Source organism: Pituophis catenifer, unplaced genomic scaffold (genome assembly GCF_029215685.1).
Source record: "Pituophis catenifer annectens isolate HBS135680 unplaced genomic scaffold, rPitCat1.0.hap2 SCAF_2, whole genome shotgun sequence".
Lineage (NCBI taxonomy): Eukaryota > Metazoa > Chordata > Lepidosauria > Squamata > Colubridae > Pituophis > Pituophis catenifer.
Genome location: NW_027256882.1, coordinates 196,726,275 through 196,748,344, shown reverse-complemented (window position 1 = coordinate 196,748,344; position 22,070 = coordinate 196,726,275). Strand labels below are relative to the sequence as shown.

General features: G+C 41.6%; 1 protein-coding gene across 1 annotated transcript in view; it reads left to right on the top strand.

Moving 5' to 3' along the window:
* Positions 1 to 22,070, top strand: part of WRN (WRN RecQ like helicase) — a 66,702-nt gene that overhangs the window by 40,888 nt on the left and 3,744 nt on the right. Inside the window, exons 23-31 of the mRNA XM_070935408.1 lie at positions 13 to 154; positions 3,738 to 3,908; positions 3,993 to 4,087; positions 4,637 to 4,709; positions 5,941 to 6,017; positions 6,431 to 6,515; positions 8,395 to 8,507; positions 9,793 to 9,907; positions 11,149 to 11,283. Of these exons, the coding sequence (XP_070791509.1) occupies positions 13 to 154; positions 3,738 to 3,908; positions 3,993 to 4,087; positions 4,637 to 4,709; positions 5,941 to 6,017; positions 6,431 to 6,515; positions 8,395 to 8,507; positions 9,793 to 9,907; positions 11,149 to 11,283 (1,006 nt within the window). The remainder of the gene's footprint in view (positions 1 to 12; positions 155 to 3,737; positions 3,909 to 3,992; positions 4,088 to 4,636; positions 4,710 to 5,940; positions 6,018 to 6,430; positions 6,516 to 8,394; positions 8,508 to 9,792; positions 9,908 to 11,148; positions 11,284 to 22,070) is intronic.

Genomic DNA, 22,070 nt, shown 5'->3' with positions numbered 1-22,070 from the left:
GTGCAATTCTAGGAACATTTTTTGTGCTTCGGAAATTAGCCCTCAACGGATTTTTGAAGATTTTGGTCAGCAAGCAAGCAAACTGATGTCTGCAGTATGTACTCTAAAGGAGAGATTTGGCATGGGGGTTCCAATATTGTTTCTCAGAGGATCTGTAAGTATGGTAAATTGCTGCAAATTTGGTAATGTTATTTGCATGGTAGTGGGCAAATGGTGGGTCTGGGAGTGCAAGCATTCTAGGATTTTCTACTTCTTATTAATTCAGTATTATTCATTACCTATGAAAGAACAAGCTCTGTGCTACTTACTGTGGTAACAGAAAGTTTGTGAGTTAAAGAGTATACATAAGATTGTGTCCCATTCCATTATTTGCTAAATATTCACAAATTTTCTTTCACAACTTTGTGCATTCTGTAGAGCTTTCATATTTGACTAAATGTTGTTTTAATTTTAATAAATATAATTTATGTTTTAATTTTCACCTTTTTATCTATCCTACCATAGGACAGATTAAGTGAAATAATGCTATCATCTCTCATGTCCTCTCTTGGCATTCCATAATCCAGCATTTGGGCTTTTTTTTTTCCCCATGGGCACTGAAACCCCATGGTTTCAAATAAAACCCTGTGCAACAATTTCTTGCCAGTTTTCTTTTCTAAAAATACTGTGTATGACTGAGAGCCTTTTCTATTATGCAGTACTAAAAACGTATAAAAATCACTTTGAATAGTCAGAAAGTGCTATGGCAATACTTCCTTCTATTAGTTATTTAAGGTAGGTCATTCAGTATGTATGAAATTGGCTATTTTAAGAGCTATTCACTGTTTCATTCAACTGAAATTGAAAAATGCCTTAGGAAAAGAATTAATTTTCAGTTAATCTTCTGTATTAACTGTAGAATATGTCAGAAAGTTTCTTCTGCTGTTATGGTTTAAGAAACTATTTTAATTATTATAATAGGAAACTATACTTTTGCTTTTTATGTTTTACTGATTATTTACTGTAATTAACAGTATTTCAGATGCAAAGTCTAATATATTATTCTATGTAGCTTTTATTTGTATGTGTAACAAGTATTTAATGGTTTGATAATAATATTAAAATAATTAGAAATGTCCTTTACAAAGCATAAGTCCAGATATAAATAATTTACACCACGTTCACCCATGGTTTGTGAAGAATTGTTTTATCATCAGCTTTGTTCAACCTAGTAAACTTTGGGTAAAAATAAGCACAGGTGTGTTCCTAAACAGATTTCAAGTGAGTCACCAGAGAGATCAGATTTCACCTGTTATTTGAAATTTGAATCCATCTTCAGTGGTGATCAAATTCTCCTGGGAACTTTCAAATTAAAAAGTTGCCTCAGCTGAAATCCTACACTATCCCTATTAAGACAAAGGAGGGTTTAAAACTTTCAAAATATGGCTTCTTGAGGTGTGAGATTTTTTCTTTGTTTCATTTTGTGGATGCCAATTTCCAACACTTTGTGTTTGTGGACATGTGAAATGATGCATACCATTCTATTAAGGCCCCAAATTGAGTTACAAACCAGAGCAAAAATAAAAATGGTGAAACAAGTCCAAGAGAAAGATATTAAAAGAGAAAATAATAACTACATGAAAGTGATATCCATTTGGCATCTCTCCAGCAACTAAATGCTCTTTGTTCCAGCAGAAAGCTCTAATGAAGGTAGAAAGGAATACGGATACTTCATCTACCCTGTGCATAGCCTGATCAAAAATCTGTTCTTAGACCATCTGGAGAAATGATGCAAAGGATTGTTGGGAGAATAGGTCATCAAACATATCACTACTATGATACTACTAGCTACTAGTAGCTCTCACTACTGCTTTTTAACATTTCATCAGTAGGTTACCAATAGGATACAATCCATGCAAAACATGAAAGAGTATTAACATACTTTGCCCAACTAAGACATACTGGTAATTTCTACCCTAAAATTGTTTCCCCTAAAATAAGACATCCCCTGATAATAAGCCCAATCGGGCTTTTGAGCGCATTAAAATAAGCAATAAGCCCTCCCCTGAAAATAAGCCCTCCCCAAAAATATTTAAACGCATGTGCAGCTGGTCCCCGCCATTTCCTCCATGCACCCCAAAATAATAAGACCTCCCCGAAAATAAGGCCAAGTGCTTATTTCGGGGTTCAAAAAAATTTAAGACAGGGTCTTATTTTTGGGGAAACACGGTAGTCAAACTGATACCATACTTTCTAAAAGTGAAATTTTAAGTCATGATTTCAAATGCCTTGAATACATACTGTAGGTTAACATTGTCAGAAAGAGGGGAAGGGAGAAAGAATAATGTGGCCATGTGGCCTACAAATTTACCAAAGGGATTTTTATAGAGAAAATGCTGCAGTATAAAATGTGCTTCTTGTAACAGGATTCAGATACTGTCCTGGCTCAAGATTTTAGCAAAGTCATTAACAGTCCAGGGAATAAAATTAAGAGAAGCATATGCTGTTGAGTAGACTACATTTTTGTCCCAGTTTAGCCCAAGGTTTGAGATGCAGAATATTCTTTACCTGGGTACAGTTGAGTAGACAAAGCAAAAACCATTCCCTGATCCAACTGAAGATTTGAGGATTCCTTTGCTTTTAGGATCCAGTTTCTTAAAATCTGATTTGCTTTCTTATTCTTCCAGTTAGGCTAAGCACATTAATAGTTAAATGTAATTTTTTTCATTTCAGATGAACTTTTCTTTAAAAAAAAAGCTTAAATAAAAAACAAACTTGCCTCCAGTGATATATTTTGAATTGACTTTAATCTATTTTATTCTATTTTAAATTTAGCCTATACTGGAAAAAAGGTCTTCCTTTTCAGGAAATATCAATATAAATATATAAACCCTTCTGCAACTTCCTTTTCCATAGAAATCTAATATAGCTTGTTTACCTTTTATTACACTGGTTCTCTGTGAAGAGGCAGTCATTTTCTATATATTAGAAAGATGTATATTTCTTGAATGCTCTCTACATGGGGCTCCCCTTGAACAGCACTTGGAGGCTCCAGCTGGTCCAGAATGCGGCCGCATGGGTGGTTATGGGCGCAACCCATTGTGCCCATGTGACACCCCTCCTGCGTGAGTTGCACTGGCTCCCAGTGGTCTTCCGGGTGCGATTCAAGGTGTTGGTTACCACCTTTAAAGCGCTCCATGGCATAGGACCCGGGTACCTTCGAGACCGACTTCTGCCACCAACAGCCTCCCACTGGCCAGTTCGCTCCCACAGAGTGCCATCAGCCAAGTTATGTCGGCTGACGACACCCAGGGGGAGGGCCTTCTCTGTGGGAGCCCCTGCCCTGTGGAATGAACTGCCCCCGGAAATGCGTAAGATCTCCGACCTCCGTGTATTTCGCTGTGCCCTCAAGACCCTGCTGTTCCGCCAGGCCGGGCTATCAATCTAATGATTTTTAAATTGGGTGTTTTAAATTTTTGGGGTTTTAAATCTGAGCCAAAATTATTTAATAATTTTAATTATTTTTAACTAATGTCTGTCTTTGTGCTTTTAATAGGCTGTACACCGCCCTGAGTCCTTCGGGAGAAGGGCGGTATAGAAATAAAATTATTTGTTTATTTATTTTATTTGATGGGATAATGGAAAGGCTGCATTGTAAAGTGATGACAGTATAGAATTATGCGGAAGCAAATAGAGATTTGTGCCTTTTAAATACTGTATTCTTGAGTGTATTACTAGCCTTTTTTGTTTTAAACCAGTCTTCTAAGCGTCTCCCAGACAATTTCCGGAGTTGCACTCTGTTTGGAAGCGGGAAGGATTGGCCAGAGCACTCATGGAAGGCATTGGGCCGACATCTCATGCTTGAGGGTTTTCTTAAAGAAGTTTCTGGTCAAAACAAGTTTCAAGTCATGTGCATCCTTACTGAGAAGGTAGGTTTGTAGTCATCAGACAAAGTGCTCAGTTAAGTGACAATTTGGGGTATCAGTGTATTAAGTAATTTGTTTTGCTCTCAGGGTAAAGATTGGCTCAGTAAATCAAGACAAGGGCAGACACAAAGCCTTTTCCTTCCATCTGATGAGGAACTATGCTTAAAGAAACCTACTCCAAGGTGATTATATCTTCTGATCCTGAAGGGCATGCATTTCAAGCCATTCGGTCAGTCAGTCCAGGAGACATTTTGTTGTTGTTTCTAGACTAGTCAAAATTTCTGGATTCTACAATTCTCAGAATTCTTTGCCAGCCAAAGTAATATATTTTGTGCTTTCAAATCTTTGGATATTTAGGGTTGAATGTTTTTCCAAGGCTGCTAGTTAAGAATTAGTTTTTATTTGTAAATACTGTGACAAAACATTAGCCAGTGTAAGTAAATAGTTGCTACCTTCTTTAACATGTTGAGCTTTATATTGTGTGAAAGTAGTACATTTAAACTCACAGCTCTTTTGCCTATGTATATGCAGAATTGGTTTAATTGTAGCCATCTCTTTTTCTGTTTTGAGCTCAGCTTGTGTTTTGAGCTTTGTACTTCCTTCCAAGTTGCTTGAGATAATATGCTTCAAATTCAGAATTGTTTGAATCAAAATGCTTTGCAAAGAATGTTTACTGTGGGATTGGTTTTTGCTTTCAGGATGTCTAAACTCCTTTATCTTCCCCTTTGCAGTAATAAACAAATCTCTGCAGAAGCAGGACATGTTTCCAGTACTGGGTTACCTCTGTCAACACTCAGGAAACAGGTCTGTGTTATATCAGAGATACATCTTTTCTGGTAACCTAGAGATATTATCTCTTAGTCAGAGGCAGTAGCAACATGAATAGCGCAGATTATACATAACAGATCTATCAGCTGTCGTTAATAGAGGAATTATTGTTAGACAATTTCCATATGGAAACAAAATTGCTGAATTTAGAAATGGTTGAAAGAGCTTTACTGAAACTATTTTCCTGATAACTGCATGCATTCCTCCAGTTGGAGGAAAAATCTAGCAGCATAAATTAATCAGTTGAAATTAGTGTTCTTGTGGGTTTGAGATGAAATATGTCTGGTATATAGATGATCAGAAGAATCCAGCATATTTGTTAATTGTGGGTTAAAATTGAAGCTACCTGGTAAAATGAACCATAGTTCTGTAAGATATTATTGAAAGAAGAAATGTTAATTGTGACAAAAGAAAGTAAATGACAAATTACTTGTGAGATTCATTAGAGAACAATGTTTCATTATAAAATCAGCAGTGAGCATTTATTACAGTTCTGTGCAGCTCACCACAAACAGCAATAAGAACATAAAGGAAATAATTAAAAGCAACATCTAGAAAACAGTGACCAGCCAACAGTTCCCAGTCTTTGGGCTACAGTCTCACCTGATTACAGTGCTTGGTGAAAGAACCAGCATTTTAAGGCCTTCCAGGAGTCAAAAAGAATTAAGGCTTGCTGGATCTCGTGGGGAGGATATTTCACAGAGCAGGCATCAGAAAACCAGATAAAATTGTACAAAATCCAGTTGATCTAAAAAAGATATATGTACATGTTTATTTCTGGTTCCTCAATAAAAGGGGTAGAAAAATCAGTAACATGTTGGAATAAGAATTTACACTCAGAAATTTAAATTGGTTAGTTTCTGAAATGATGCTGGCTTTCATTCTTATCCAAGAAGTCAAGAGGCTGTTCTGTATTTTGGCTCGGATGATGCCTACCATGGTTGCATTGGCATTTTTGCTGAACTGTAACATAATTAGTTTCATATCATATTTAGTTCAGTATTATCTTTACATTTCTCCACTCTTCAAAGTTAATGCTTCCTGTTATTGAAACCCAAGCAAACTGTGGTGATGTGATTTGTTCCTAATTCTATTAAATTACTTGTAAAGTTGTATATTCTTAAAACTTTTGTATTTAAATGTATCCAAAAAACATTATAAGATGCATATCCATTTTCTCTTTTTTTTAATTTCTACATTACTGAAGAACACTCCTCTGCATCAAATGTTTTCCTATTCAGAAATTAGTAAGAGGTCCAGCCAGAGTATACTTTCAGATAAAAGGTATTTCTGAAAATAATTCGTTTTTCTTTTTCTGTAGTTTTTTTTTTAATTTCTTCATATTAATGTTTGTTGAGAATGTTGGGTGGATAGAAGTTGGAATACTCTATAATAAGTTTGTATGGTATATGCTGATGCTATTGTCACCAATTTAAATTTAGGAATGGCTTTTTCACTGAATACCTTTAAAATGTGGTAATTTTCCCAGAGAAACAAAACATGTCAGTACCTTGTAGAAAGATTAATAGCAGCACCTATTCCTCTAGCTTGTGCCATAAGCATGCCTTTCATACTTGATCCAATAAGCATTTCACAAGGCTTTTGGTTCCTTCATTCATTGGCCCCTTCTAGGAAAATGCAAGCGTTTATGTGCTCTTATTTGTCTTATTTGCTGCTATTTGTTTTTCTTTCAATAGTAGTGGCCCTATGCAGTTATCACAGCCTTCCACCTCTCTGAGTGATACAGAAACTGTTATATCTGAAAGGGAGAAGGAATTGCAGGTTAGTATACCCAGTGTTTGGTGATTAGATTCATACAAGAACCAGGTTTCTTTCATGATTATTTATTTATTTATTTATTTATTTGATTTTTATACTGCCCTTCTCCAACAGGACTCAGGGCGGTGAACAGCCGAGATAAAAACATAACATATAAAATTTAAAAACAGTTTAAAAGACATTAAATAATTTTGGCCCACAATTTAAAACAACCCAGTTAAAACCAATTTCAAATTAAAACCAAAAGGACGGGATCAAGCCAGCCCGGCTAGATGAAATAAATGAGTTTTCAGGGCCCGATGAAAAGTCCGGAGGTCTGGTATCATGCATATCTCTGGGGGTAGGTCGTTCCAGAGGACAGGTGCCGCCACAGAGAAGGCTCTCCCCCTGGGGGTCGCCAGCCGACATTGTCTGGCCGACGGCACCCTGAGAAGGCCCTCTCTGTGTGAGCAAACTGGCCGGTGGGAGGTTATTGGCGGCAGAAGGCGGTCTCGTAGATACCCCGGCCCTAAGCCATGGAGCGCTTTAAAGGTGGTCACCAACACCTTGAAGCGCACACCGGAAGCCAGTGCAGCTCGCCCAGGAGAGGTGTCACATGGGAGCGCCCCGTTGCTCCCATAATCCCCCGCGATATTTCTATAAAATCATTATGATTTTATAGATATCATAATGAATGGATTGATTTAGTTTTAATCAAAGTGAAAACTAAGTCATACCTCACTGGGCATTTGTTGATCCCTGTTTCTTTTGTCAAAATGCGGAAAGTATTATTACACTGTTGTGCTATGATTTCTGCTGCTTTGGAAAATTGTTGCAATGTCATGGCACAGATATAAAGGGACAAGGCTGATAGTAAGACACTGCTTTCATCATGCTAATCTGTTTGACTCCCTCAGGATGTCATCTGAGTAAAACTTAATAATTTGGAAGAGAAGAGAATAATGATATTGATTCTGAATGATGTACTCACATCTAAGAAAGATAGTTTGGCATAGTGGTTAAAAGCCTCAGGCTAGAAACTGAATTCTAGTCCCACTTGAAGCATGAAACCATTTGGTTGACCTTGGGCCAGTCATTCCCTCTTAATTTATTTATTTATTAAATTTATTTATTTATTAAATTTTTATACCACCCCCTCTCCCGAAGGACTCGGGGCGGTGAACAGCCAAGATTAAAAAACATACAATATAAACATTAAAATACATTTAAAACAAAATTAAATCCAAAATGGCTCCCCAATTTAAAACGCCTTACCCATAACCCTATAATTAAAACAAATTTAAAATTTCTACATTAAAAGGGGGAAGATTTAGGCCAGGCCAGCTTGGTGAAATAGAAGAGTCTTAAGCGCGCGGCAGAAGGTGCGCAGATCCGGGATCCTCCGTATCTCCGGGGGGAGCTCGTTCCAGATCGTAGGTGCCCCCACAGAGAAGGCTCTCCCCCTAGGGGCCGACAGCCGACATTGTTTGGCCGATGGGACCTGGAGGAGCCCCTCTCTATGGGAGCGTACTGGCCGGTGGGAGGCTATTGGTGGTAGCAGGCGGTCCCGTAAGTAACCAGGTCCTAAGCCATATTGCAATATTGCTAGAAAACTCCAGGGACTTGCCTAGGCAGTTGCCGGGAGGGAAGTCTAATTCAGAGGCACAAAGGCCTACATTTAAAAATGCCATCCTAGATGCGGCATTCTATTCTGAATTAAAATGAAAGAGTAATGCTCCCGATAGATAGCCTACTTCTTGTTTCTTGTTTATATTTGCATCCTTTTTTTTTTTAAAAAGACATCTTTTAAATGGAGTAGCAAGTTTGTTTACTGATATTTTTAAAAGAATGTTGCCTTTTCATTTCAGTGCAATAATTTGTAAACATTTTTTGTTTCTTTTAGACTGTACTGTATGGCAAATTAGTGGCAGCCAGGCAGAAACTTGCCAGTGAAAAAGATATCCCTCCAGCTGTGCTTGCAACAAATAAAGTGCTGGTTGATATGACTCTGATAAGGTATGGATTTTCATTGAAATGAGTGAGTGAACCTCATTTGATACATGTTGGAGAACAATAGGAATCATTTTGCTGGGGAAATGTCAGGGATTCTCATCTCCTAAAATGTTAAATGAATTTGTATGAATTCATCTTCCCATTCCACCCCATGAATACATTAATAATTTCATTGGAGTTAGGATTGAGTAATAAATTAAACCATTTGCTTCCACCTAACTCAAACTTACAATCATCAAAACTGAGAAAAGATTGGTTTTATTTTAAAGCTTTTTTCTTGCCACCCAACAGCCTTCATTTGCTTAACAAAATTGCTATCTTCCTTTTTCTTGACCTGCTGGGAGTGACTTGTCCCACAGTTTGAGAATTCCTGAATTAATTATTCCCAAAAATCAGAAAATCTATTTGACCACAATATAACAGAAAAGGGGGAAATGTGTTTATATACCAAAGCATTGATGGCTTGTCTTATCATTTTCACCTTTAACTCTACAGAATTTACTTTGTGTCTCTAACTGGGGAATTTACAATGATTTCCAAACATTTTAGACTTTTCATGTTTATCTCATACAGTTGCTCTTGACTAATGAGAATTTAGATCCACCTGTTTTGATAACATTTCAAATAATTAGAATTGTTTTTTTTTTATGTTTCATCCTTCTAAATTTGTTCAAATGATTCACACTGACATAAGTTTGGAAATTTTGCTTTACTTTAGCAAATGTGCTTGAGATCAGTAGCCTTAATTTGATGCCAATTATACACTATAACTCCATTTATTAAATTTACCACCTTGGGATTTGTTCTGAAAAGTAAAGATTTGAATTCCATAAAATAAATAATAAAATATCAAAATTATCCTAAATATGAATTTAAATTTCATTTTGCAATAATATAGGTAAAATAAAAGATGGTCAAGCAGACCAGAAGCCAGTAATCACTTTACTCCTATTGGCAGTGAAACATTGTATAATGTTAGTACACTATTCAGAGTTAAACTGTGGTTAGGCATTGCTCAGCTGTGATCCATTCACACAATATTCACATGATCTGCATAAGCTTGAATTCTCCCTAAAATAATCACAGTGTTACGTATGTAACTTTGGAATGGATTGTAAACTTTGCTAGTTTATCTAGGTTTTAATTTCTGTTTTCAGGTTCTTCAGCAAGTACTTTCATTTTCTCCCTCCTGCATCTATAAGTCTTTTTTTTTTCTTTTTACCTTCATATATCAAACTTAAAATAATAAAATCATAGAATGTCTGTAACATCTGTAACATTTTTTCAGACCTACAACTGTGGAAATTATGAAGAGAATTGATGGCATTTCTGAAGCTAAATCTACCATGTTGGCTCCTCTTCTAAACATAATCAAGGAATTCTCCCAGACAAATAATTTACAGGTCAGATATTATTAAATTCAATTAAACAGTTAAATTGTTAAGTTTTAAGAAGGAGACCCAATGTCACATTTGGCAGCATGCTATTCTTATTTCTTGCCTATAGGTAATCCTTGCTTAACAACCATTTGTCCAGTGACTGTTCAAAGTTACAATAGCACTGAACAAATGGTAGTCATACCTGGTGCTTGAAGTTATGGCCATTGCCGTGCTCCTGGGGTCATGTGAACAAAATTCAGTCTGCATTAACAATTGCATGGTGCACTTCAGCTTTTCTCCCGCTCACCTATCTCTGCCTTCTTGACCACCCTGCACTCCACTGGCCTGAAGAAGTCTTCTTGTATTTGGTGCTCCTCACCCTTTTCTCTTCTTTGTGTACTAGTCCACCTGTTGATCTTCCCATTATTTTTCTTTCCCAACCTGCTTGTAACTATTGTCAATGTCTTTGGTTCCAAACATGGTGTATCCAATCATTCCGGTCTCCTTTTCAAATTTTTCTTTATTGGGAGAGGGGTGTACAACACTGTCGGATAAACCATGTTTGAAGCTGAGAGTGTCATTGGTGGCTGAAGGGATATAGAGGAGTGAATATTTTGGAAGTTTGACGGGATTGATTTTTTTTTTTTTTGACCTGACATACCTCTGCTTGGAACATGTGTACTGTAGTCTATGCCCAGGTGTTTTAGTCCAAATAGATAACCTGGAACTAGCTGTTCAGTACAAGGATGTTTTATATGCAGGTAGTCCTGACTTAACAACCACAATTGAGCCTGGAATTTTGGTCATAGTTATTGTGGTTGTTAAGTGAGTCACTATGTGACTTCCATGGATTTTATGACTGTTTTAACAACAGTTGCAAAGTGAATCACTGTGGCTGTTAAATGAATGATGTGGTTGTTAAGCAAATCCATTTTTCTGAATGGGTGTTTTTTGCCAGAAACCAGCAAAAACATTGCAAATCTCTCTGCAACCACTATAAAATGCAAGCCTTTTGCTAAGTGCCCAAAATGTGGTCACGTGACTGCGGAGGAGGGGTTGATGCAGGAGTGACACATTCAAAGACGGGTTGTAAGTAGTAGCTTTTTGGGGACAATCATAACTTTCAATGGTTGTTAAGCGAGTGGTCATTAAGTGAGGACTATCTATATCTCACCTTCCTTCCTAGTGTTGTTTATTCCTTTGTTCAGTGATGTTCTTCAGTGTTTAATTTTTTAAAAAATAACAGTTTTTGTGATACTCTGCAGACAGACATCTTCAAGAATTCTGGAATGAGAGATCAGCCAGATACAGTCGTTCAGGTGGACAGTGAGTACAACACCCCAACAGAATCAGGAGAACATAAAACTTACTCAAGGTTTCAAGATAAGAGTAGGTTCATGGTAAGCTTTTTAACGTCTCCTTATATGCAAAGCAACGCTTCTTTATTGGGTTGCAGTCTATCAAAATAATTTAATTTAAAGGAATAAAAAACTGACCACTGCTTATGTGCTACGTCTTATTGGCTCATGATGATCTGTACTGAAACTTATTTTGAATTGGGCTTTATTTTGCTGTTTCAAGGCAGAATGATGAGCTAAATGAAGTTCCCCTTATAAGCTATGGAAGAAGACCCTTTTCTGCTAATGGCTGTGTTCCATAGGAGACAACATATGAGGGAGGAGTCATGGATGGGACTTCTTCCTTTTGTTTTTCATTCTGTCTCCTTTTTTTTTTTTTCTTTTTCTTTTGTTTTCTCATCCAGTAAACTGGATTTCAGTATAGGGATAGAGTACCTGAAGCCCAAATGAATGAGTTGTGAATAATAATAACAATGTATAATACAGGCAGCCCCTCAACATACAACCACACTTTGGACCAGAATTTCGATTTCAGTTGTTAAGTGAATCACATGATCATTAAGCAAATCTGACTTCCCCCATTGCTTGTTGGAAGCCAACTGGGAAGGTCGCAGATGGAGATCATATGATCCCAGCACTCTGCAACTGTTTTAAATACATCTTGGTTGCCAAGCATCCAATTTCTAATCATAGGTCTATGTGGATGCTGTGATGGTCATAAGTGCAAGGACTGAATGTAAGCCACTTTTTTTAGTGCTGTTGTAATTTTGAACAGTCACTAGATGAATGGCTGGTTGTAAATCAAGGACTACCTGTAGTTTGAGAGATCCTGACAAGGTGTTTAAATATTTAATATCTCATATTTACCTGGCTTAGATAAGAACCCCTATATCAAAACTACATAGCATTCCTCAAAACATAATTGGATGTCCTGCATTTTTGCATCTTTGTATTATTATGTCAGAATATGCAGAATTCTGTCACGGGCAGAAATTATTTTTTTTAATGTATGGAATCTCTATGGGGAAAAAAACTTGTATACCAGCTGCAGTGATATACTGCCATGGAACTATTAAAAGCATTCAGCCTTACTTCACAATCACAGTAGTAGCCTTAAAGTACACCATTTAATATAACTCTTGCATAACTAATCAGTTAGTCTTAGAGGCTAAAAGCTTCATTTTACAATACCCTGAATTAGAAAGAAAGAGTTGTAGAAAGAAAGAAAAAAGCTTCAGGGTCCAAGAGATATTTTATGAAGTAAAGAGTGAAGAAATATCCACCATGTATTTGACAGGAGTTTTTAAAATAATCATTGCTTTGACTGATTAGTGTCACCTTCCCAAATGTTGCAAAATATTCATTTATTAAAGCTATGCCATGTTTTGTCTATGTTATTTTTGAATGAGGGATAAGTACTAAAATAATTAACCAGTCTTTTACATAGTTTGATGTACTTTTTCCCCAGTGAATTATTTCGTTTAATTTCTTCCTTCCCCCTTTTGATATTTTCCATAGTTGCATATGTTGTATTTACTATTGGGTAACTGATATAATGGCCTCATAGTGCTATGTAATCAATCAGATTTGGTTATATAGTGATTTTATTGAAGGTAAGTTACATAAGTGCTTCTGGTAATATTGTCAGTCTAATTAAATATTTTTTTTGCTCTTTTCCAGAGCAGCTGTCCAAAATTTGCTCAGAGAGGGACATATCACAGCATTGCTGGGTTTTTTTTTTTAAATTAAAAATACCCACACTTTTTGACACACTATTTTTTTAAAAAAATTAAAAAGCAACTGTAACAAACTGCTTCTGTATATTAATGCTAGGTTTGCTTCTCAGTTTGCTGCTCCCAAGAGCATGTGAAATTAGATAGCCAACAAATTTTAAAATACCCAAGGACTAATTAGCAAGGAGCAATAATACAATTAAGACTTGGTAATTTGATGCCCTGTATCAAATGACTATTGATTATAATGTACACTCTTGTGTCTGTTGTCTGAGAGAAAATCAGCAAACATAATATGCAGTTATCTCTATGCGAAGAATTGGCAAAGTTACAAAGATGTATTAAAAAGCCACTTGATGTGATTAGCATAGTAGAGTAAAAAAATAGTAAGTTTTACCCCATTCATAAACTGTAGTAACACTTTTACCTTTTGCTAATATTTACTATATCACTCCATAGCTGCCTAGAATGACTAAAATACTTTTCTTCATTCACTGAACTATTGCTTCTCTTAAGTATTTAACAAAAGAACTTATTGCCATTGTAGCACAACCTAAATGGCCTCTAAAATAAGTATGCTTTTGATTTATAGCTTTGTGAGACGTTTAGTTAGTTGATCTGCTGATTTAATCAGTTGAAATTCAGATGTGATATTTATACAGTACTATTTATATAACATTGCTCAATTGCTAGTGGAAGACCAAAATGAAGGAACCAGAGCTGCTTTGGTTTTTGTGCACTGTAAAATATTCATAAGTGGATGTCAGTATGTTCAATAAATTAGTACTCTTTCTATCTACCGTATTTTCCGGCGTATAAGATGACTGGGCGTATAAGACGACCCCCGAATTTTCCTGTTAAAATATAGGGTTTGGGCTATACTCGCCGTATAGGACTACCCCTCTTCCAACGCATACCAAATAAAAATTAAAAAACATCAACTGGCTCATCCACAATGTAAAAGCAGCTGTGCTAGACCCAAAATGGCCCCTGAAACAAGCAGGAACCTCACACAGCCACAAAAAGCCCCCAAAAAAACAACTTTCACACTTTACACACACACCACACAACACAACACAACACAACTGGCTCACCCACAATGTAAAAGCAGCTGTGCTAGACCCAAAATGGCCCCTGCAACAAGCAGGAACCTCACACAGCCACAAAAAGCCCCAAAAAACAACTTTCACACTTTACACACACACCACACAACACAACACAACACAACTGGCTCACCCACAATGTAAAAGCAGCTGTGCTAGACCCAAAATGGCCCCTGCAACAAGCAGGAACCTCACACAGCCACAAAAAGCCCAAAAACCCAACTTTCACACTTTGCACACAAAATTCCACATACAGCTTTGTGAGATTTTGTGGGTTTGTGTAGTTAGAGTGAAACACTACAGAAACACACTAAATCTCAGAAAGCTGCACAAATATTATTTTATTTTATTTTATTTTTATTTTTATATGAAAGCTAAATTTAAAACTTCCTAAACTTTAAATGGCTAGGTCTAAAAAAGAACAACTAAAAAAACCCCCAATTAACTATTTTTTTTAAAGATCCCAAAGGGGAAAAAAACTTACCCAATAGAACAGGGGTCTCCAACCTTGGCAACTTTAAGACTTGTAGATTTCAACTCCCAGAATTCCTCAGCCAGCTTTGTTTTGCTGGCTGAGGAATTCTGGGAGTTGAAATCAACAACTCCCTGCCTGCTTGATTGCAGGCAGGGAGTTGCTTGCTGATGGAATGGGTTCAGGCAAGCGAAGCAAGGCAAGACAAGCAGCTAAGGTAAGCAAGCTGGAGGGGGAAAACTTTTTTCCTTCTCCATGGCTCTGGCGATCCCAGCTGAGTTGCCTGATTAGCAGATCGTCAGAGCTTGGATCGCCAGGCCATGTGAAAAGAGAAAAGTTTTTTCCTTCTCCATGGCTCTGGCGACCCCAGCTGCGTTGCCTGATTAGCAGATCGTCAGAGCTTGGATCGCCAGAGCCATTTAAGGCTCGTCAGAGCCTTTCGGGCTGGTCTGCCTGGTTACAGGAGAACGACACCCGGCGTATAAGACGACCCCCGACTTTTGAGAAGATTTTCATGTGTTAAAAAGTTGTCTTATACACCAGAAAATACGGTATATTTTTATTTATATCTCTTCGTCTGTGAATAAGTCAAAGATACATATAGAGCCAGAAATACCTCCTTATCCACCTGGGTCCCCAGGTGTCCTTTCATATCCTTGTACCCTGATTTTTATATTGGAATTAGTATCTTTCAATGTCACATACATTTTAATACAGCTTAATAAATATGACTAACTTTTGCAACTATATATTAACTAAAAGGCATACAATAATAGAGCTGGTGATGTTCATAGACTTCCTAGCTAAAGAAAAGAAGAGGAGTTTAAAATGAGCATCAGATATCTTAAAACCTAATCATTCTTCCAGAAGGCTGTGGAGTGGGATGATCCAGATGGTCTGACCGGATACTGAGTCTGTTTGAATTGGCCACGCCTCCTCACGCATCCCTCGTTTCCAGTTTTTTCGACTCAGTGGATCTGACCAGACATGTTCTGAGTCATCTCACTCCTCACTCCACTCATGGACAATATATTTCTTCAATTTGTGCTGAGTGTGCTGGCCACTTCAGTTTCGGCTGAAAATGCTGCCACCGCCGCACAGCTGAGAGGCTACTGCAATTAGCAGCTTTTTCCTGCAGCTCCACAGACCTGCACCGCTGCCGCTGCCGCCCCTATTGCGCCGCCTGTGCCCCCGACTCCCAGCTGAGGGGTGCCCAGGTGAAGGCGGCTTGGAGCGCCATTCAGGACTTTTTTTGCCGCTGCGCCATAGCCGTTACCGCCGCCATTACCGCCTGCGCTCCGACTCCCAGCTGACGAGCACTGAGGCGCCACAGCGGCTAGCATCATTCCGGCAGGTAATTCAAGCCACTTGCCAACCTAGTCGCAGCGATTTCACTTGAGCCCTTGCTGTTTCTGGCGATCCTTCTAGCGCTTTGGGAGACGGCCAATTTACATCGCGGCCGTTGACTCCCACGTGCAGCGGCCATTTTGCGCTATCTCGATTGGCGGCGGCCATTGCCCAGGCCCGGAGCAGCTGTATTCCACTGCTCCCTCTGCCTTTTTCAGCGGAAGGAACCCCACTGCCAGCATTTCTGACCTGCTGGGGTATCAGTTCTGGTTTCTGGCTGTCAGTGGGCAGAAGTCCCACTGATATTTTTTTGTTCTCGCCATGGCGGATCAATCTAAAGCCAATTCTGCTGACCCGGGCAGAAAGGCCACTTCCAAGTCAGCTTCAGGAAGAAAAGCCCAACAGCCATCCCAAAGCGAGCTAAAAGACCTCCAGCGTCACCACAAGGCTTTGGAGCGTCAAATATTACAAGCAGAAAGGGAGCATGCTGACCATGAGGGTCTCTCGGCTCAAGCCATCCCCGGATCTCCCGGTCAGGAGGCAGAAGAAGATCTTGACGTCTCCCAGGCACTGTCACCAGAGAGATCAGATCATCCTTCTGCCGCTGGCTCCCCTCCCTTGACTAACCAAACACAGGAGGATCCATTTGCTTGCTCTGTGGTTCCCCAGGCCCCCCCTCCTCCACCTTCAACAGGACAACGTTCACATTCCTTGGAACTCGGAAACCTACCCGAGTCAGTACAACAGTTGATTGCACGGGCTATATCTCATGGCATCACCGAAGGCATTCGGGAACATCGATCTGCGTCGATCGTATCAGAGAGCCTGCATTCTCGACAGTCACGCATCTCTCCTTCTGCCAGTCTCACCGGATCTCCCTAACGATCTCCTGAGCGCTCACCATCACGCTCAAGGGGCAGCGTGGATCTCTGCTTGGAGGACGACGTTCGTCGGGACACCGAACTGTCAGACGATGAGTGCGCTCCCCCAGATGTACCGGCCTTCACAGGCTTGTTCCCGCAGGGACATTTTAAGTCTCTGCTACATAAGGCCAAAATCACCACGGGCCTCATGGATGCGGTTCCGGACCCAGCTTCGGCTTCCACCTCAACTGCAGGCCAAGGGATCTTCTCCGAACCAGTGGCGGAGCAACTCTTCGTTCCGGCTTCTAAACTATTTCTTGACGTGGTGAGGAAACAGTGGTCCACTCCGGCCTCTCTGCCCACTCCCAGTGGCACCGATCAGCGGAACTACAATATGGACCCCTCGCTTACCAGTATTTTACAGGTACCATCTGTTGACGGCCTTGTTACTGCCCTTTCCTCTCCTTCTCCTTACCTCGCAGGGGACTCCTCCGATGGCTTTAAACCAGAGGACAAAAAATTTGACTCGTCAATCAAGAAGGCACATCAGCCTGGGCGATTCAAGCCGCTACTGCGGCCTCCTTCTCCCGATCCTCCCTGTTGTGGCTCCAGCAGCTGCAATCCCGCATTCCAGCTCAAGAGGTCCAGGTTCACCAGGACCTCAACAAGATCATTGCAGCTACCCAATTCGCTGCCGATGCCACGCTCAATGCGGCAAAATATTCCTCCCGAGCGATGGCCTCCTCTGTCACCTCGAGGCGCCTTTTATGGCTGCGCCAGTGGCCAGCCGATATTAAGGCCAAATGGCGCCTCGCTGCAGCCCCGTACTCGGGGTCTAAGCTGTTCGGTGACTCCCTCGAGCCTCTCCTGGTTGAGGACAAAGACAGGAAGAAGGTCCTGCCGTCAGCTACCAGACGAGCGGACCGTAGAGCCACCCCCTATTACCGGAGGCAGCCTTCCCGCTTTCCTTCCCAGGAGGGCACCTTCCAGTGCCCATACTTGCAGGGTTCCTTTCATCCCCAAGATAGAGGTTCCTTTCGAGACAGGGCACGCAACTATGGAGCACAGAAACGCTCCCTCCGTGGATCTGGCTGCCGCCAGTCCAGACGTTAAAAATGACTCTCGCCTCAATGCCCCCATCGGGGGCAGGCTGAACCTCTTCCTAGACAGGTGGATTCACATTACCTCGGATCAATTCTCCGGCCAAGCGCAAACTCATGGAGTTGGCTATTCATCATCTACTAGATATCAGGGCGGTGGAGGAAGTTCCTCCCGCCCAATGGAGACAAGGGTTCTACTCGATCCTATTCGTGGTGCCAAAGTGCTCTGGGGGCTGGAGAGCAATCCTGGACATGAAGGCCCTCAATTTCCACCTCGTCTACAGGAGGTTCAAAATGAGCACCCTCAAAACCATTCTGGAGGGAATTCGGCCCGGAGACTATCTAGCTTCCATCGACCTCTCGGAGGCATATCTCCACATACCCATATCGCCGTCACATCAACACTTCCTCAGGTTCAGCTACGCGGGGCATCACCTACAATATCGAGGACCTTGGCTTTACCAAGGTCCTCGCGGCCTTAATTGCTCACCTACGATCCGTCCCGGTAAGGCTTCAAGCCTACCTGGACAATATTCTAGTTCAGGCCCCATCCCTGTCACGGGCTCAGACCGACTTGCAACTGACCATCCGGGCCTTACAGGACCATGGATTTCTCATAAACCTGCCCAAGAGTCAGCTGCAGCCCCAGACGCGATTAACGCATCTCGGGGCAATCATCAACACCAGACTAGGACAAGTGTTCCTCTCTCAAGAGAGACGGAACGACCTCAGATTGATGACACTTCACATTCTGTGGGAGCCAAAGACCACTGTACTCACATTATCAAAGCTTCTGGGAAAGCTCGCGTCTTGTATAAGCATCGTTCCATGGGCTCGACTTCATGCGCACAGCCTTCAGTGGTTCCTCCTCCCGCACCAACGGACCGGAACGTCCTCCTCCCCTCAGAAGGTCAGGCTGTCCCCGTCAGTATGCCGGTCCCTGCGCTGGTGGACATCTCCGGCCCTGGACAAGGGATGCTTCTTTGTGGACACCCAACAGGTCGTGATCACCACGGACGCCAGACTCTACAGCTGGGGAGCGCACCTGAATGCCCTCGTAGCACAGGGCCGCTGGTCCCCCAACGAGGCCTGTTCCAGCATCAATCTCCTGGAACTTCGAACAATACGCCTGGCCCTCCGTTCATTCCATCGGGAGGTGCAGGGCCGCCACGTGTTAATTCTAATCGATAACATCGCGGCAAAATCACATGTAAACCGCCAGGGGGGGACACGGTCCAAGACTCTGATGCGGGATGCCCTTCAACTAGGATGGTGGGTGGAGGCCCACTTCGCCTCGCTTCGAGCCGACCATATTGCAGGAGCAGACACTCATGAGCGACTTCCTCAGTCGCACCACGGTGGACCCATCAGAATGGCAACTCCACCCCGACATCTTCAGGGACATCTGTCACCGCTTCGGCCAGCCGCAAATAGATCTATTTGTGACCCCGGCGAATGTGCAACTCCTCAGGTTCTTCAGTCGTTATCCGGCGCCGGGAGCGGAAGCCACGGACGCCCTCCGTTGTCCCGGGCCACAAGGTCTGTTGTACACTTCACCCCCCAGCGCTGATTCCCAGGGTACTTCGCAAAATCGTGGCGGAGGGGGCGGAAGTCATCCTCATCGCCCCCCACTGGCCTCGGAGGCCTTGGTTCTCTGACCTGATCATACTCTCAACAACTCGCCTCTGGAGGATTCCGCTGGAGAAGGCATCCCTCCGTCAGGGGGCCATCCATCATCCGGACCCGCACTGGCTACATTTAACCGCCTGGTCCTTGAGGGGCTCCTCCTGAGACAGGCACACTATTCCGAAGGGGTCATCCAAGTCATGCAGGCGGACAGACGGCCTTCCACCATCAGGCTTTATAACATCACCTGGCAGGTATTTATCTCTTGGTGTTCAGTGTGCGAGATTAACCCTGTTTCAGCTTCTGTCCCACAAGTCCTCGACTTCCTGCATGCTGGGCTCCGCAAGGGTTTGGTGCTTAACACGCTCAAACGACATGTGGCCGCCCTTTCCACGATATTGTCACCCAGAGATGGAGCTCCACTCTCCCACCACCCGTCGATCCACTGGTTTCTTCACGGCGTGCGCAACATTCGCCCACCCGTAGTGCACCGCTACCCAACCTGGGATCTGCCACGCGTACTACGGGCCTTTACCGAATCTCCCTTCGAGCCCCTGCACTCTGCAAGCCTCAGATTCCTTACCTTCAAGGTGGCATTTCTGGTGGCCGTTACTTCGGCCAGGCGCATTTCCGAGCTCGCGGCCCTCTCTATCAGGCCCGATCTCTGTGTCAGTCACCCCGACAGGGTCATCCTTAGGTTGGACCCATCGTTCGTTCCTAAGGTGAATTCCCGTTTCCACAGGGAGCAGGAGGTTATCGTACCTAACTTCTGCCCGAGGCCCCGTCATCCATTGGACCGTAAGTGGCACACCCTGGACATCCGCAGAGCCCTTAAAATCTATATCTCGCGGACGGCGCCTTCTAGACGATCTGAGGCTCTATTCGTATCTTTCCAGCCTATCTCCTTAGGTTCTAAGGTGTCTTCGGTCACTATTGGCCGCTGGATCTGGGCCTGTATTGCCCACGCCCAGGAATATTACTGCGCATTCCACACGCAGTGCAGCTACCACCGCTGCTTGGGCCACGCAAGCTTCCCTCGAAGACATTTGTAGGGCCGCTATCTGGACAACTCCATTGCTGTTCATTAAACACTACTGCCTGGATGTCTTCGCCTCCACGGAGGCATCCTTCAGCAGGAGGGTCCTGCAACAGATAGATTTAGCCTCGGGGGCTTCAACCTCGCAGGCTTCCCACCCGTAAGGCAGACGAGCTTGGGCATATCCCACTCCTGACCCACTCCGCAGCCTTCTGGGAGAAGAGGCATTGGACTTACGGTGAACGCTGTTTCTCCAGGGGCTGCGGAGTGGGTCAGCCCCTCCCTGCCTGCGAGCAAGGGGCATTGGTGTAACTGTCTGTCTGAGCTTGTCTTTCAGATCCTTCTTCGTCAAATAAACTGGAAACGAGGGACGCGTGAGGCGCCGTGGCCAATTCAAACAGACTCAGTATCCGGTCAGACCATCTGGATCATCCCACTCCTGACCCACTCCGCAGCCCCTGGAGAAACGGCGTTCACGATAACTCCAACTCCTCTTCAAAACTTGGGAAAATCTAGTGAATTTGATCTGGCAAGAAAGCAGTTTTGAGATTGTTAGGTTACAAATTTAGTACCATCACTGAGAAGATCTCTCTATTAGTTAATATGACCTCAATACTCTTACTAACATATTCTTGTGCCTAAAACCTTGCCTGTAAATTAAATAATATTTTGGGGATGGGGAGCCTATGGGAGAAAGGTGCTCAAAGTTAGTAAGGGCTTTAAAAATCAAAAAGAGCACTGTATACTGATTCTGGAAGTGAACAAGTAATTACTAAAGCACAATTAATATGGCACTACATGTTACTTTAACACCATGCATGTACTGGAAAATTACTATATCGTGTAGAGTAATTAGTATAGACCTAATGCATTAAACTGATGCAAAAGAAAGATGAGATAAGTTGCTGCTACCATGACCACCTGCATTCTCTCCCACATATATACATGACCACATATATGAACAGAAGTGTATAGCCTGTTCTGAAAGAACTCCGAACATCACTTCCCAAGATTACAAAATATTTACCAGTTTAGCCAAACCTTGTTTGACATCTAGCTTCTTATATTTCATATATCTTATCTACTTATCCCATAGAGCAAGTTTAGGGCACCCATGGTTCATAGAATCGATGGAGCTAAAATGCACCCTAAACTTTTTATTTTTTAATATATTGATATTTGTTAAAGTGAACAGCCAAAATATCATCAGGCTATCCATAAAGGATCAAAATGAGGTTATGTTGAAGATGATAATATATAGATAATACATTTCGAATTCTTTGGAACAATTGTAAAACATGACTTCAGAACAACAGTATCACCTATTGGTAGGAGAAGGAACTCTAATTTTACTTTCTAATATAGCCAGAAAAATGCTGAATTAACAGTTGGGTATAGTATTGCAAAAGTGACTTGTGTTTTTAGCTACATAAGGAAAATGAAATATTGGGAAAGAAACAATTTTTATACTTAGTCTGCATATTCAAACATGTACATAAAGCCTGTGAGAGACAAGTATGCTGGCAGAGAAAGGAAAGTTCCTTTCCTC